The sequence below is a fragment of the Strix uralensis genome, chromosome Z, assembly GCF_047716275.1.
Source record: "Strix uralensis isolate ZFMK-TIS-50842 chromosome Z, bStrUra1, whole genome shotgun sequence".
NCBI classification, from domain to species: Eukaryota; Metazoa; Chordata; class Aves; order Strigiformes; family Strigidae; genus Strix; species Strix uralensis.
The window spans coordinates 15,543,280-15,557,157 of NC_134012.1; the positions used below are offsets into that span (position 1 = coordinate 15,543,280).

The window sequence follows — 13,878 nt, forward strand, 5'->3', positions numbered from 1 at the left end:
CCATCTCACTGTATGTTAGCTTGGAACTTAAATCTCAAGTTTTTCAAAAACCAACAGTGTTATGGGGGGTAGACCAATTCATTACCTTTTTGGAGTCAGGCCCTTTCCCTTTCAGATCCCTTTCTCTCCCACCCTGTCCTTGCAAAAACTAGGCTGATGCAGCGTGAACTGCCAGGCTATGTGCATGTCAGGTAGCAGGGTGCCTCCAACTCTCCTAGAGCTTCAGCTCCTCCACCACCACCCCTTTCTGTCCCATGTGAATGCAGCAGTGCCAGCAGCATGGGGCCATGTGCAAACACAGCATGCAGCATCTGGCTGTTTGAGTGGAAACACATGGCCCAAAAAAGTAATTTCCAGGCTCCTGCAATGAAAAGGCAGTAGATCAAGGTGCAGCCTGGAGGCTGCCAACTGGATCCTGCCAATGTAATCCATAAAAGGTTAATCGAACATCTCTATAAGCTTCAAAAAACTACAAATTGGAGGACAGGGTGGGAAAATTAAAACCTTTTAAAAAATCATGTCTAAATAGGATTCTGAAATGGATTAAATATTAATGTCTCTATTTAAACAATATTTTCTGGTTTAGAAGGTAGGCTCTCAATCTGCCTCAAACTAAAATTGCCAAACAAGCAATCCACATATGCACATTCCCCTTCTCTAGCAGACTCACCTATCAATATTCTTGAAAATGTTGCATTTGCTGTCTTTAGTTGTAAGTTGAAATGCCAGTGCTGTGTGATGACTCTCTAATACAGCTGTATCATTGTAAAGGACAGCTAATTCACTGCCTGCATTGCACAAGAAAGAGTTGGTCCGTCCAGGGTGGTCTACATCATGAATGGTGGCAGCTATTAATGCAGCCACCTCATCTAAATGGTCAAGACTTCCCTACAGGCAGAGACAGAAATTACAATGTTGCACAGAAATTACAGTAAATAATTTCTGATCATTTCCAGGTACCCACAAATACACAGCTACCCACAAATACACAAGTGTACACTTGAGTGCAGGGATCCTACCTCCTTGCAATCATTTTCCACTCACTGCACCTGCAGGTTACCTACTCCAAAACTCCCCCTCCCAGCTGTCTCAAATCCTCTTTCCTTAATGAAGCTTTTTACTGTGCTGTCACCCAAGCAATATCTTTGCATCAAATCCTCTAATGGTGGATGGATCCTCTAGTGGCGTCCTTCCACTCTGTGTGCTTGTCTGAATGACTTGATACTGACTCTGCTCCTACACAGCTTACACAGCTTGTTTGTTTTAGAATAGGATAGGGCAGGATATTTCAGTTGGAAGGGACCTACAATGATCATCTAGTCCAACTGCCTGACCAACTCAAGGCTGATCAAAAGTTAAAGCATATCATTAAGGGCATTGTCCAAATGCCTCTTAAACACGGACAGGCTTGGGGCATTGACCACCTCTCTAGGAAGCTGGTTCCAGTGTTTGACCACCCTCTTGGTAAAGAAATGTGTCCTAATGTCCAGTCTAAACCTCCCCTGACACAGCTTTGAACCCTTCCCACACTTCCTGTCACTGGATCTTGGAGAAGAGATCAGCACCTCCTTCTCCAAAGCTTTTGCAAGCTTTATTAAGAGCTGTTACTAACAGGTAGTTACCAAGAGACAGAAAAGAGCCAGGTTTCTCCCCCACTATTATTGTTACTTAGAAATGTAAATTCCTTAGTCATATAAACAGACTTTAGAGAAACTATGGGGGCCTGTGGACATCACAGGAAGACTTCAAGGGCAGAGAGACTTTATGAAGCCAGTACCATTATTTAAGTAAACATCTGACTTTTAAATGACACATAAAATGGCAAACACACCAAAATCCTAGCCCAAAGCACACCTAGGTGATAGTTATACCTTAACTCTCTCCTTCCCGAGAAAGAAGGCTGTAGCATGCAGGACATCTGCTGCATGCGTGGAGTTGTGGTAGGAGTTGGAAGAGTGGTAGTTGGCTTCAATCACCTGCAGCCACGCTCGCAATGTTGCTTCTGAACAGTTTAAAAACTCAGAGACACCAAACCGGGCAAAAATTTTTAAGCCCAAATACACTAATGGCCTGAAAAACAATAGAAGAGAAAAGCACCACTGTAAAATAGGAACTTCTGGGATTCTAAAGAGTGATAGTTTTGACAAAGAAACCAACAAAACCTTCAAAATAAAAGGAGGGGGGAGATATTAAATATTTAAAAATTATAACTTCTCAAAAGCCTGGCCAAGGTTACAAATAATTACATCTACCATCCTTTCAGACATTATTTTAGTATGTTTTGTAGAAATGGTGCAGTTCCACTAGAGTTTCACCAATTCTTGTGACTTCAGAAAAAATTCTTAAAAGCTCAGGTCTTTCGTGGTTTTAGTATCTGTCAATCAATCAAAATACATTTTTTTCCCTGAGAAGAAAAAGCAGATTTTGAACAAGACATGGGCACATCCCAAAGACTAAAAAGCCCCAAGACAAAAAAAGGTCAAATGTTTACTGTTTCAAATAATCCTGTGACTTCACAGGGTCCAGATTTCTACTTCCTGTCTGAAGTTGGCAATATGCCAAATATATTGATGCTTCTCAGAGCAGCTGTTAGCATCAGGTTATTTCATGTCAACTCTTCTAGCTTTAGGAGGACTGGATCACTTCCTAGAGTTGAGGCAGGAGTCTGCTGTCAGTAGCCCCCCCACCCCGCCTTGAATTCCACATGCTAACAGGCGGTGGATAAGTGTGTGTGTCTGTGTCTGTGTGCATGTGTGCATGCGTGTGTGGGTGTGTGTTTAGGGAGTTAATGTCTAAAACTGAACTTCTGAACTCTCAAGCAGAAGGCTGTCACTTTCTTGCTTCAAATGGTATGGGCTGGACTAAACAGAGGTGTCACATCCTGAATCCCACCAGCACTGATCTCCTAGCTGAAGTTTGAGGTCTGGTGAATGTAATGCTGGGGAGGACACCAAGGGGTCTCTGTGTGAAACAGTAAATAGAGTAAATCTCTGATCTTGTTGGTTCTTAAATCCAAATCTACTCTGGGTTGTCATTTACTCTGTGTTGCCTGTGACAGAGTCGTATCTATCAGTCACATTTTTCAATTGTGCAAGATGATCTACAAGGCTCCTAAGCCGAGAAAGGCATCACCAAAAGCCAACATCTACAAATGAAAACCAGACAAATGCAAATTTTGAAAATGGCTATTTTCTTCAAACAGAGTACAAAGGACCTGGTAGTCTCTTCAATTCTTTTCATCTTGGAGTGAAAAATCACTTTTCTCTGTGGATGACATGTTTATTTTTGTGGTCTCCATGGCCTCAAAACTACTGGCATTTTCTTTCATTGTAAGCTTAAAAATCTCGGGCTCTTGATCCTATCACTGGTTTATCCTCCATCCCAGTTTTTTAGCCCTATAATCAAAAACCACAGTTGCCTCAGAACTTCCTAAATCATATGGTGATTTAGGTGAGGGAGGGGAGAGGCTTGCTTTTTCCAGCATGACCATTTGCACATCAGCAGGAAAAAGGGGCCTCTGTGGGACATCCATCATGTAACAACACCAGACTGTGCCAGTATCACCTGGACAGAGTGTATGGGAGTCAAGCAAGGTAAGGTTGAACAGGAAACAATCTTGGAGGACTGCAGACACTGTCAGGGAAGACAGCAGTCTGCATAGGACTCTCCATGGCCTGTGCATGCATCTTGACCATGGTGCATGCCTGGCTTGTTAAATGGGACAAGTGGTATCAAACACACACACATGAAAAGAAAGACAGCTCTCACATTTACTGTGTCTTGCTTCAGTTTTCCCAGAGCAAAGCACCTTCTGCTACAGCTCCCCAACAGCCCTTTTGCAGGCACCCAGGGAAAGAAGTCCAGTACCTTTTATTTGTAACAGCCTCCAACTCAAAAATATTGAAGTCCCAGCTTTCCTCATTTTCCAGGAGCTGTGCAATACAGGGTGGAACATCATTGGTGGTGTTTGGCACTGAAAGGTGACTGTGGTTCAGGTTCATGTCTGTTGAAATGGAATTTAGGAATTGCAACATTTCTGGATTATTTTTTTCCCCCACGTGCAGAATACAATTTAGAAAACAATTCTTTTTCAAGAAAAACAACTTTTCCTTACATGAAAAAGTCTGTAAAAGCCGATAATATATATGGTTTATATTATTACAGATGATTTGGACATAAACCAAAAAGATCAGTGAACATTTCTTTGAGTGATAATTTAGTTTTTCCTAATCTGATTTTCTATATTTTGAAATTAATTATTTAATTATTTGAACATGCTTTAACTCCAAAATGGAGGCAGTCTAGCATTTGTTCTGCAGTCACTTAGACAACCATTCCCAGACATACATCCCACCGCAAATTAGCTCAGAGCTCTGTCACTAGCATCTACAAAACAAGCCACATGTGCAAAGAGAAGTTTAAAATGGTGGCTTACTCTTAGAAAACACATACTCGTTTCCTGACAATCTTCTCAAGCCATCCTGAAAAAAGCAAGTTTATCATAAGCTTTAGGCAGAGTAACCATTCATCATTAATTGCAAAAACACTACATGCACTTTCTCTTTAGGTACTATTCCTGGGTACTAAAAGAACTGCTTCTATTGTAGCACTATAAGCACCATCTTTGTTTTAAGGTCTTTCAAAACAGACATGAAAGGATCCAAGGAACACTAGTATGGCATCTCCAGAATGGATATTATTAACCACATGATGTATTGCCCTCCTTGACACTTTCATTGGCACCTGCAGGATTTCATCATTCAAATTAACAACTATTATTTATTTTTCATTTTCTTTATATTATTTTGACAAGGATTAGCTCAGTTTACATTAAAAAATGAGGTAATCAATGATGAAATCTAGACGGTCTGTCTCTGGCAAACAATGTTGCTGCTGTTACAGGACCAAGTCAGAATCTGACTAAAGTAACGTCGCTATTACACTGGACCAGCTGTAGAGCAATCCCTCTAACCCCATCTAAATTTCTAGAGTTTCTAAAAAGCACCTCCTTGAGACAAATCAGATTGGATGACACAGGTTCTAGTGGCAACCATGTTCATTTATATATGAGGATGAATACACCCAGTGGACTGAGATGTGGCCATATCTTACTACATCTTGGTGTCTACTGTTGGTAGAGAAGCCAAAATACTTAAGTGAAATGCTGATGAATTATGAGTTCTGATTCCATTGCTTGTGAAATTTTAGCACAGCAGAGCACTGAACTGTGATGTAAGACACTGGTACTAGTAATTTCATCTTTAATAATTTTACTCACAGTCATCAGACCTCCAACAAGATCACTTGTATGAGGATCTTCGTCTTTGGTACCTAGCTGAGGGGAGTAAAGTTCTGTTGTCCGCAGGATTTCCAGAACTCTGTCCAAGGCCTCTGCTACTGTGATGGGGCTGTTTTCCTGGGCAGCATTAATTATGTTAATAACCTGAAAGCAGATTAAGGAGGCAGGCAAGGAAGAATGAATAGCACTTTTGCCTTTTCCTATTACAAAATCTTTATTCTTGGCTTGATTATGCTGCTTCCCATTCAGCAAATACTATGTAATTTCCCCACAACCCTTGAAGTACACTCCTGAAAATGTAAATTTGTGCTCAGATTCCCTGGTGTCCATCTGCTATTTATAACTGGCAAACTCCTTGGAAGTGAAAGCAGAAGTGTGTGAAATATCTATAATAGTTGCAGGTGGGTAGACGAACAGCTGGCCATGTCCCAGTCCTTCAGCATGGCCAGGGCTGCTCAGAAGCAATCATTCAGTCCCTAGAGGAAAAAAACCAGACAAACGAACTCCTGGATGTGACTCAGATATTCTGATATTGGATATAAAGCCTTAGTTTTCTCAATGTGAAAACAAAGGGCAGAGGGTAGAAACAGCTGGCTGTGGTTGAGGATGAAGAAGATGATTCTTCTTTGCATCCCACCTTGTGTCTCAGCTGCTAACTGGGAACTCAGCAATGACAGAGAAGCACCAAGGATTGCTCCTGGCTCTGCCAGGACTGAGAGGGAAAAAGCCCCAGTGCTGTCTTCTCCAGCAACCAGAAGATGCAGAGGGGGCACTACAGGCCTCCCTGTGGGTAAACTTGGAGAGAAGGAAAAGGACCGGAGTCAGCTGCTCTAACAGGCATAGTGATGCTGGGAAGTAAGAGCCTGATGACAGAAAGAGAAGATGTGGAGAGAAGAAACAATGGTTTGAGGGTGGGAGATGGCAGGCACCCTGGTTTGCGGGAAAAGTGACTGTGCAGCTGGTTTGTGACAACAGAGTTTGTATAACATGGATAGACTGCAGGAAACCGGGGGGACAGAACATGCTGCAGGTTCTCCCTCCTCTGCATGCTATCTTATAAATATCAATGGTAAAAGCAAAGGTGAGACTGGAAGCACATGTACTCCTACACATGCATGGCCCAACAGAGCAGGATGCCCTTCCTGCCACAAATAGTGCATCTAGCAAGGACACCCTTTTCCCCTTTTTAATATTCCTTCTCTTGACTAGGATTTGTAATGAGATGATGAGATGATGTGATGCAGAAAGCGGTAAGAAAAAAACCCAGATCATTTAAATTATCCTGTAAATACAAGGTGCAGGAAACCCTTGGCTGTTCTGCCACAAACTGCATACTTCCCTATGAGAATAACTCCAAACTCTGAGTCTGCGGACAAGGCAGTGCTCAGGACTCACCTTTGTGATAGGAGCTTCTATTGTCATTGAGTGGATCCTTGCCATAGAAGAGTACCGTCGGGTCTGTAAACTGGGAGCTGTCATTAAAGAGAGCACCATTTACATGCCACAAAGTGTAAATCAGATGACAGCATTTAAAGAGCACAGAAGGCTGTCACTGGGGAACAGCACGACAGAGTCCAGCTCATCTCCCATTTTTCCTGTATATCCCCTCCTGCAAGTTCTTGCTTTACTCTCTTATTTCTTGCACTGTTGTCTACCTTCTTTGATGCTACCCCTCAACTTCTGCTCAGTTTCTCTGTCCATCCATCACTTCAGCTATACTGAAATGCAGCTGAATTTGAGCAATATTATACTTCATGCCCAGTACCTGCCACTCTCCCTTTATTTACAATGAATCTGTCAGACACAGTCCTCTTGTGAGAGTATGTGTGTGTATGTCCCTCATCTCAGTGATACGACTGTTCTAATGAAACCTGTTCCTGCTCCCCATAAGCTGTGTTTCTCTCATTACCTACAAGGTCAGGAAGAAATCTCTGCCACCACTGTCCCAGCCCCAGTAAGCAGTCACAAATGGGATCAGGAGCAGAAGTACTGCTCCCAAGTAACCAGCAGCAATAGACCCCTTCATGACCCACACTAATGAAACCAAAATACTGGTTTGGGAGCACAAGCTGCAGATTTCTAACAGAGCTGGAACTAACACTTCACCATGCAATCTTTTAGCAGGCTGCCCCCATCCCACGGCACAGCCACTTCTCTCTGTGAAGGCACTGCACACTGCCATGCATCGTATGGTGGTGCTGGGGCACTGTTTCGCAAATCAGAATAAAGAAATTTTACAGCAGTTTTAAAAAGATGGAGTAATCTCTGTTTAATCTGTTGTGAACCTGTCTTTCATTCTGCATTTTTATTGCCTAGGGCAAGTCTGTTCTTTATTTATAACATTCTTGACAGTTTACGTTCTTACCATCACTACTTTGAGATGTTATTGACTTAACATCAGTTGAGTCTTTCCTTCTGTTCTTGCATTTTAAAGAATGGGGTTCTGTAAATACAAAACAAAAACTAAAAATGCATCAAGTAAGGCCTCTACAGAGTTGACTTAATCTAAAATTCAGAGCATTTAATTAAATGATCTTAACAATACTACATAAGTGGGGGAAATATTGTAATCTCTGCACATCAGAACAAGGGACTCAGTGTCTATCAATTTACAGCAACTTGTCTAAAGTCACCTGGAAAGCTGTTTTGGAATGAAGTCAAGATGCCTTATAGAACAGGGGAGTTGCTTCACCTAAATTTAGCTGCCTAAAAGCAGCAGTCTTACAGGCTCTCTTTGTCTAAGACACCTGCTTTAGGAGAGGTGTCTCAGGCTGGTGGGTTGAATCCCTCCTGCAACTCCCTTTTGCTGTTCCCTGAGCACTGAACAAGTCTGAGTTTAACTGCCTAGAAATTTAGCTGTGAGAAAAATCCTATCTCAGTCTACACTCTTCCAGCCCAAGAACAATTCAGACTCAGACAGCTTTTGCTTTTAATCACAATAATTGATTGTACCCTGTGTTTAAGAAACATCCAACATACTGAGAATGATTATAAACAATCAATTCAGTTGCTGTGAAAATTAACCATACACCAAGCTGTCATTCTTGAAACTGTCATTTACTAAAGCAAGAGAAATTATCACATCCAAACAAATGCAATAGCTGGATGAAATGCCTGGAAAGAGCCTTAAAAAAAAAAAAAAGAAAAAGAAAAAAAGAAAAAAAAGTTTGGTAAAATTTCATTTTCCTCCAAAACATTACAGTCTGCACTCTCCCTTATGTTTAAAAACAGCAACTGCGCATCTACACACCTCTTTGCAAGAGTCTCTATAGTACCTATTCCCAGAGTATCTGAAATGCCACTCAAAGATCAGAGACCCAAGCATGCTTTCAAAAGGAGATAACCACCATGTGAAAATCAGAAATATCATAAAATTGATATTCCCAACATAAGGACGGCTTTGCATAACAGCGTTACAAGACAATATATATGCAGCCTGTCTTTAGCAAAAAAAAATGTTAGTATACAATTATTCAGGATTAAATACATATCCATCTTAAAAATTACTGAAATAAAGTTTCTGTCTAGTTCTTTTCTTTACCCCATATTTACAAGACAGCTTGAGTCTCTTTATTTTGTTGTAGTCCAGACTGGAGAAACTGAAAACCTTTTCCTCCGTCAACAGTAAAGATTGGGGAATAACTAATGCATGTTAAATTATTTTTATTTATTTGTTAGGACTCCTGTTTCAAACTCCTTTTCGGCATTAACATTTGGAGGAGTTTAACATAAGGCGCTTGAGTGGGAGCAAACATTTACACACACACATTGCTGTGAGTGGCAGTAGCAGACAAGATAACTCTCCTTGTGTTAAATACCAACTAGCAAGTTGGGAACTTTGCTGGTGCCACCTAGAGAGTCACAGGTGCATAAAAGCTACTTTGTGCCATGCTACAACTTCAGCTGAAAATTTTTAAATGACTAAACAAAAAATTTTCCTTCATCTGAGGAGTGGAATGTCTCCCCATCCATATGTGTTACAAGTCACACCATCACAAACAGCAAGATACACACGGAATATTTTTCTACACTCATCACATACTGGTATATGCCCATGGGAATTTATTCTTGGAGCACAACCATGGACTGCAGGGAAGGATAACCTACATCACATACATGTGACTCTCAGACTGCCTGCTTTCACTGCACCGCAGTCATCAACACGTCTTCCTGGGATGTGATTTCCCAGTTTTGCTGAAATTTGTGATAATAATGAGCAAACCTAAATGCCCCATATAATCTGTAAAACACATTAGTAAGCTAGTAACTATTGTTAACTAGCAACAAGCATTCTTCAGCTTAATTCACAGACGTTCTCACCTTCCCCTCTTCGCAGGAAAGAAACAGTGAGAAAGAAAAACTACATTTATTACGTAGACACAGGAGCAAACACATGATGGATCAGTTCTGATGGCAGTAATGGGAATGAGAGCAGCAAATTGCATATATTAATTCTTCTCTTCCCTGCCCATTATCATCTGACATCAGAAAACTCTCCAATGCTTGTACATATTCTTACACTTCTTGAAAAAGTAGGGGATATCAAGCAGTCACTTCCCATGTTCTTGGTACATTATATCCTCCTCCCATGTGAAAATCAGAAGCTGCCTGACATTGCACTGCAATGCTGTCCAGTGTTTCATAACAGGAAGGGCCTCATTTGCCAGAAGGTAACAGGGCATGAGAACCTGTTCCCTCAGAGTAAGACAGCAGTGCTGCATCTGGATCAGATCACTGGAATCACAAGTTTAAATCGGCCTTTAGTGCCTCAAGGAAAATGGTTATTCCAAACGTTACACAATACTGGAAGAAGAGATTAGCCCTTTATACTCCACACCTTTACTCAAAAGCTATCTGCAGAAGTTACTGAGAGCCTGAATGTGCAGTCTGCAAGTAAGCAAACCTGCCCAAAACATAGGGCAAGGAAGGGTTGTGCAGACACACTGCAACAACTCAGTGCTGACTGGACATGACTAGGTCTAGCCTGGACACTACAGACAACTATCTTAGTCCTGTTCCGGGGCCAAACCAATGGCCTTCTGACAGGTCCTAAACTTGGAAACACTAGGGCAGATCTGCTGGCACAAATTAGCACAGTTCCACATTAATTTCAAACAAAGCGGTGCCAAGGTATACCAGCTTCGGGATCAGATACAGTGTTTTAATACAATGAAAAGCAATGCATCTTAACTCCGAATGCTCAGCAAGAGCTCTGCACAGGAGATTCAATTATTAATGATGGTTACAAATCCAATTCATGGTGCAACATCAGAGCAGCTGGCATCTGTCATTGGCCATCTGCTCTGACCACTAACTCAACCGAGGGAAGAGATAACATTTCATATCAGCAAAACACCTGACCACAACCTCAAGCTCAGCAGTAAATAAAGGTAAATGATAGTATTCTAACCTGACTGAGAACTGTCTTCCATGTACTTCTCATCACAATGATTCTTGTCAAGCTGAAGATGCATCAAGAGTAAAATATATATGTAAGGAAAAAGAATACAAAAAGATTTTAAAAGGGCTACATTCAACACTTCCTTATCCAACATTTACTGTTCAGTTATTTTAAAAAAAAGTGTTTGGCAAAGACTCTTTAGGTATAATTAGATGTAGAGAAATAACATGAAAGTAAACAGATACGCAATGCAAGAAATCACAGATACTATAGTGCTTTTATGTACAAAGTTGCTGTTTAATGCCTGTATTTGCAAGAGGATTGACATTCATTTTTAGATAGTGTTTTGAATGCAAATTGCATATGAACCTGAAAGGTTCCAGGAATAAAACACAAAAAGTAAAAAAAAAACCCCAAACCTAAAAATGTTCATTTTTACCCTCTGTACAGTAATTTTCAAACCATTTTCTTAGTACCATCTAAGCTAATTTTGCAAGCATTCTTTCATGAGTCACTGATAAACTGGACTTCAAAAAACCCAGTTAGAAAAACAACTCTCCAGCAACTGAAGGGTAGAGGTAGGTGTCATCCATCAGAACTTTCTTTATTTCCAAGTAATTTTTGATCATTGCCATGAATGAAAAAGTTAAACACAAAATCTTAATACTTCATGCTTCTAAAACATCTTGGGTAGCTCCACTGATACATATTTCAATCTTAGAATTTAAGCAGGATATTTCCATCATCTTAAAGTTTACACCTATTGATTGGTCTACAATACACAAATTAAATGCTCCTCTGCTTTTCCATCCTGCTCAGAAACAAAAGCACAGTCTGTCTAATACATGACAGTTTAATATCTGCTAATCACTTCATCCCATTCCTTTGTTACCTAGTTACAAGAAAGTATTTTGCTGTTAATAAGAAAATTGAGCAGAACTTTCAGTTCCTCAAGTCCTCTCTAAAATTAGCACGACACATTTAGGTATAGCTAACAGAGACACTGAAAGACTAAAAATAATGCATTACATTTTTTTACTGTATTTACTAGAGAAGGTGTACATACCCTCTACTTAAATGAATAAACTTCAGTGCTTGACATTGCACTTACACATTATTACTCATCACACATCCTATTTAGGAGTCCAATACTGTCATCCAATCTATGGTGACTGGCTCCTCTTACCAAATTCATCACCTGCCTATAGCAAAACGCTCGATTGCATGGAAGCATGAAATCCATGGTTGCAACGTGTGAATTAAAAGGAGAGTACAGCAAGGTTGCACTTTGGCACTCTTAGCATCCATATGATTTGTGATAGTGCATGCTGCAGGGATGTCCTGGTTTAACCAGGATAGGGTTAAGTTTCCCCAGCAGTGAGGGAGGAAGCTCTAGCTGGGTTATTCATGTGCCATGCTGACCTCAGGTCCAGGCGCCAGAACGTGGGAAGAATCGGTGATCGCGTGGGGTTCGCGCCGCCGGGTTTTCTCTCACTGCTATATTGGTAGATATTTTGCCCTGTTCATTGTTATTACTATTATTCTTAGTGTTATTGTTGTTGTGTTGCTATTGCACTGCTGTATTAAACCTCTCCTTATCTCAGATCGGGGCTTTGTATTTCACTCCCTTTGTGGGGGAGGGGCAGCAGCCGCGTGGTCTCAGACCCCGGCAGGGGCTAAACAATTACACAGGGATTATTCAGGAAAGAAAGGAAAGGAATGAAAATTCTCTTTTCCATCATCCTTGTACACCTTCCACCTTTTTTTCCATTTTGGTATTGGGGGAGGAGGGGAAGCGGGGAAAAGGGAAAGGGAAAGGGAAAGGGAAAGGGAAAGGGAAAGGGAAAGGGAAAGGGAAAGGGAAAGGGAAAGGGAAAGGGAAAGGGAAAGGGAAAGGGAAAGGGAAAGGGAAAGGGAAAGGGAAAGGGAAAGGGAAAGGGAAAGGGAAAGGGAAAGGGAAAGGGAAAGGGAAGGGAAGGGAAGGGAAGGGAAGGGAAGGGAAGGGAAGGGAAGAGAAGAGAAGAGAAGAGAAGAGAAGAGAAGAGAAGAGAAGAGAAGAGAAGAGAAGAGAAGAGAAGAGAAGAGAAGAGAAGAGAAGAGAAGAGAAGAGAAGAGAAGAGAAGAGAAGAGAAGAGAAGAGAAGAGAAGAGAAGAGAAGAGAAGAGAAGAGAAGAGAAGAGAAGAGAAGAGAAGAGAAGAGAAGAGAAGAGAAGAGAAGAGAAGAGAAAGGAAAAAAACCCACCAAAATTCAGGAGTGGCTTTCTGCAATTAATAAGAAAAAAAAAGGGGAAATCCTGTGCTCATGCTCCATATAAATCTTGTTCAAGGGAATGTAAGGAACAACGCCTCCTCCAGAAAACTGATTTTAAAAACTTAAAACACCTTTCTTGTAATCATGGTGAAACTCTCAGAGAAATAATTTTGTCCAAACAGAGTAAGATCTAGGAAGCTTATCAGATATGGTACAGTGACATAAGACATCTGAACTGCTCATTCTGGTCCCAAACTGGAGCTTCTTTCAGAGGCCATGGATATATCTCTGTCTACTGCACAACTGGCAGAAAACATTGGCACAGTCCTTTAAGTGCTCTACTAAAAAAATAAAAAAACCCACATTTTAGTTCTGAATACTTCTCTTACCTCTTCTGCAGGCATGATCTGAAAGAGCCACATAAGGTAAGTTATGAGGCCACTTACACAGTTAATCTTGGGCTGCTAAGTTCTTAAGAGGAGAAACACCACTTATGTTGTAAATTTATGAATGTGCAAACACTGGACTCTATCCTGCCAGGTCTCAAATTGACAAAGGCAGCATTAATCATTACCTGGGCTTCAGCACACGGGAACAGTCACATGAAAGTCAATCCCCATTCATAAATCTTCACTGTGAGAATAGATAATACGCTCTCAGATGTATTCTTTTTTTTCCATGCATAAATCTAACACGCTTAATTTTTGTATGTGAAAAATCTGGCACAGAAATCCATGAAGGTTCCTACACAGCAATCTCTAATCACACTGTGCTATCCCTTATGGAGGCTGTCAGTAACAACAAAGAACATGTCTACATTTTTAACAATGCATAATAATGTAAGGATGTTTCTAAGTCTGTTTCTAAGTGCATACAATGTCTGAATGCGGAGATCAAGCCATTTATAATTACATCGATGCAGTGAAA

The 13,878-nt window shown here is 40.8% G+C and overlaps 1 protein-coding gene across 1 annotated transcript in view; it reads right to left on the reverse strand.

Annotated features, from left to right (window-relative positions):
• PDE8B (phosphodiesterase 8B) overlaps positions 1 to 13,878 on the reverse strand; it is a 45,477-nt gene that overhangs the window by 5,894 nt on the left and 25,705 nt on the right. The window contains exons 10-17 of the mRNA XM_074856592.1: positions 10,710 to 10,761; positions 7,665 to 7,742; positions 6,695 to 6,771; positions 5,279 to 5,443; positions 4,436 to 4,481; positions 3,868 to 4,003; positions 1,872 to 2,070; positions 671 to 888 (exon numbers count right to left, since the gene is read on the reverse strand). Coding sequence (XP_074712693.1) covers positions 671 to 888; positions 1,872 to 2,070; positions 3,868 to 4,003; positions 4,436 to 4,481; positions 5,279 to 5,443; positions 6,695 to 6,771; positions 7,665 to 7,742; positions 10,710 to 10,761 — 971 coding nt within the window. The remainder of the gene's footprint in view (positions 1 to 670; positions 889 to 1,871; positions 2,071 to 3,867; positions 4,004 to 4,435; positions 4,482 to 5,278; positions 5,444 to 6,694; positions 6,772 to 7,664; positions 7,743 to 10,709; positions 10,762 to 13,878) is intronic.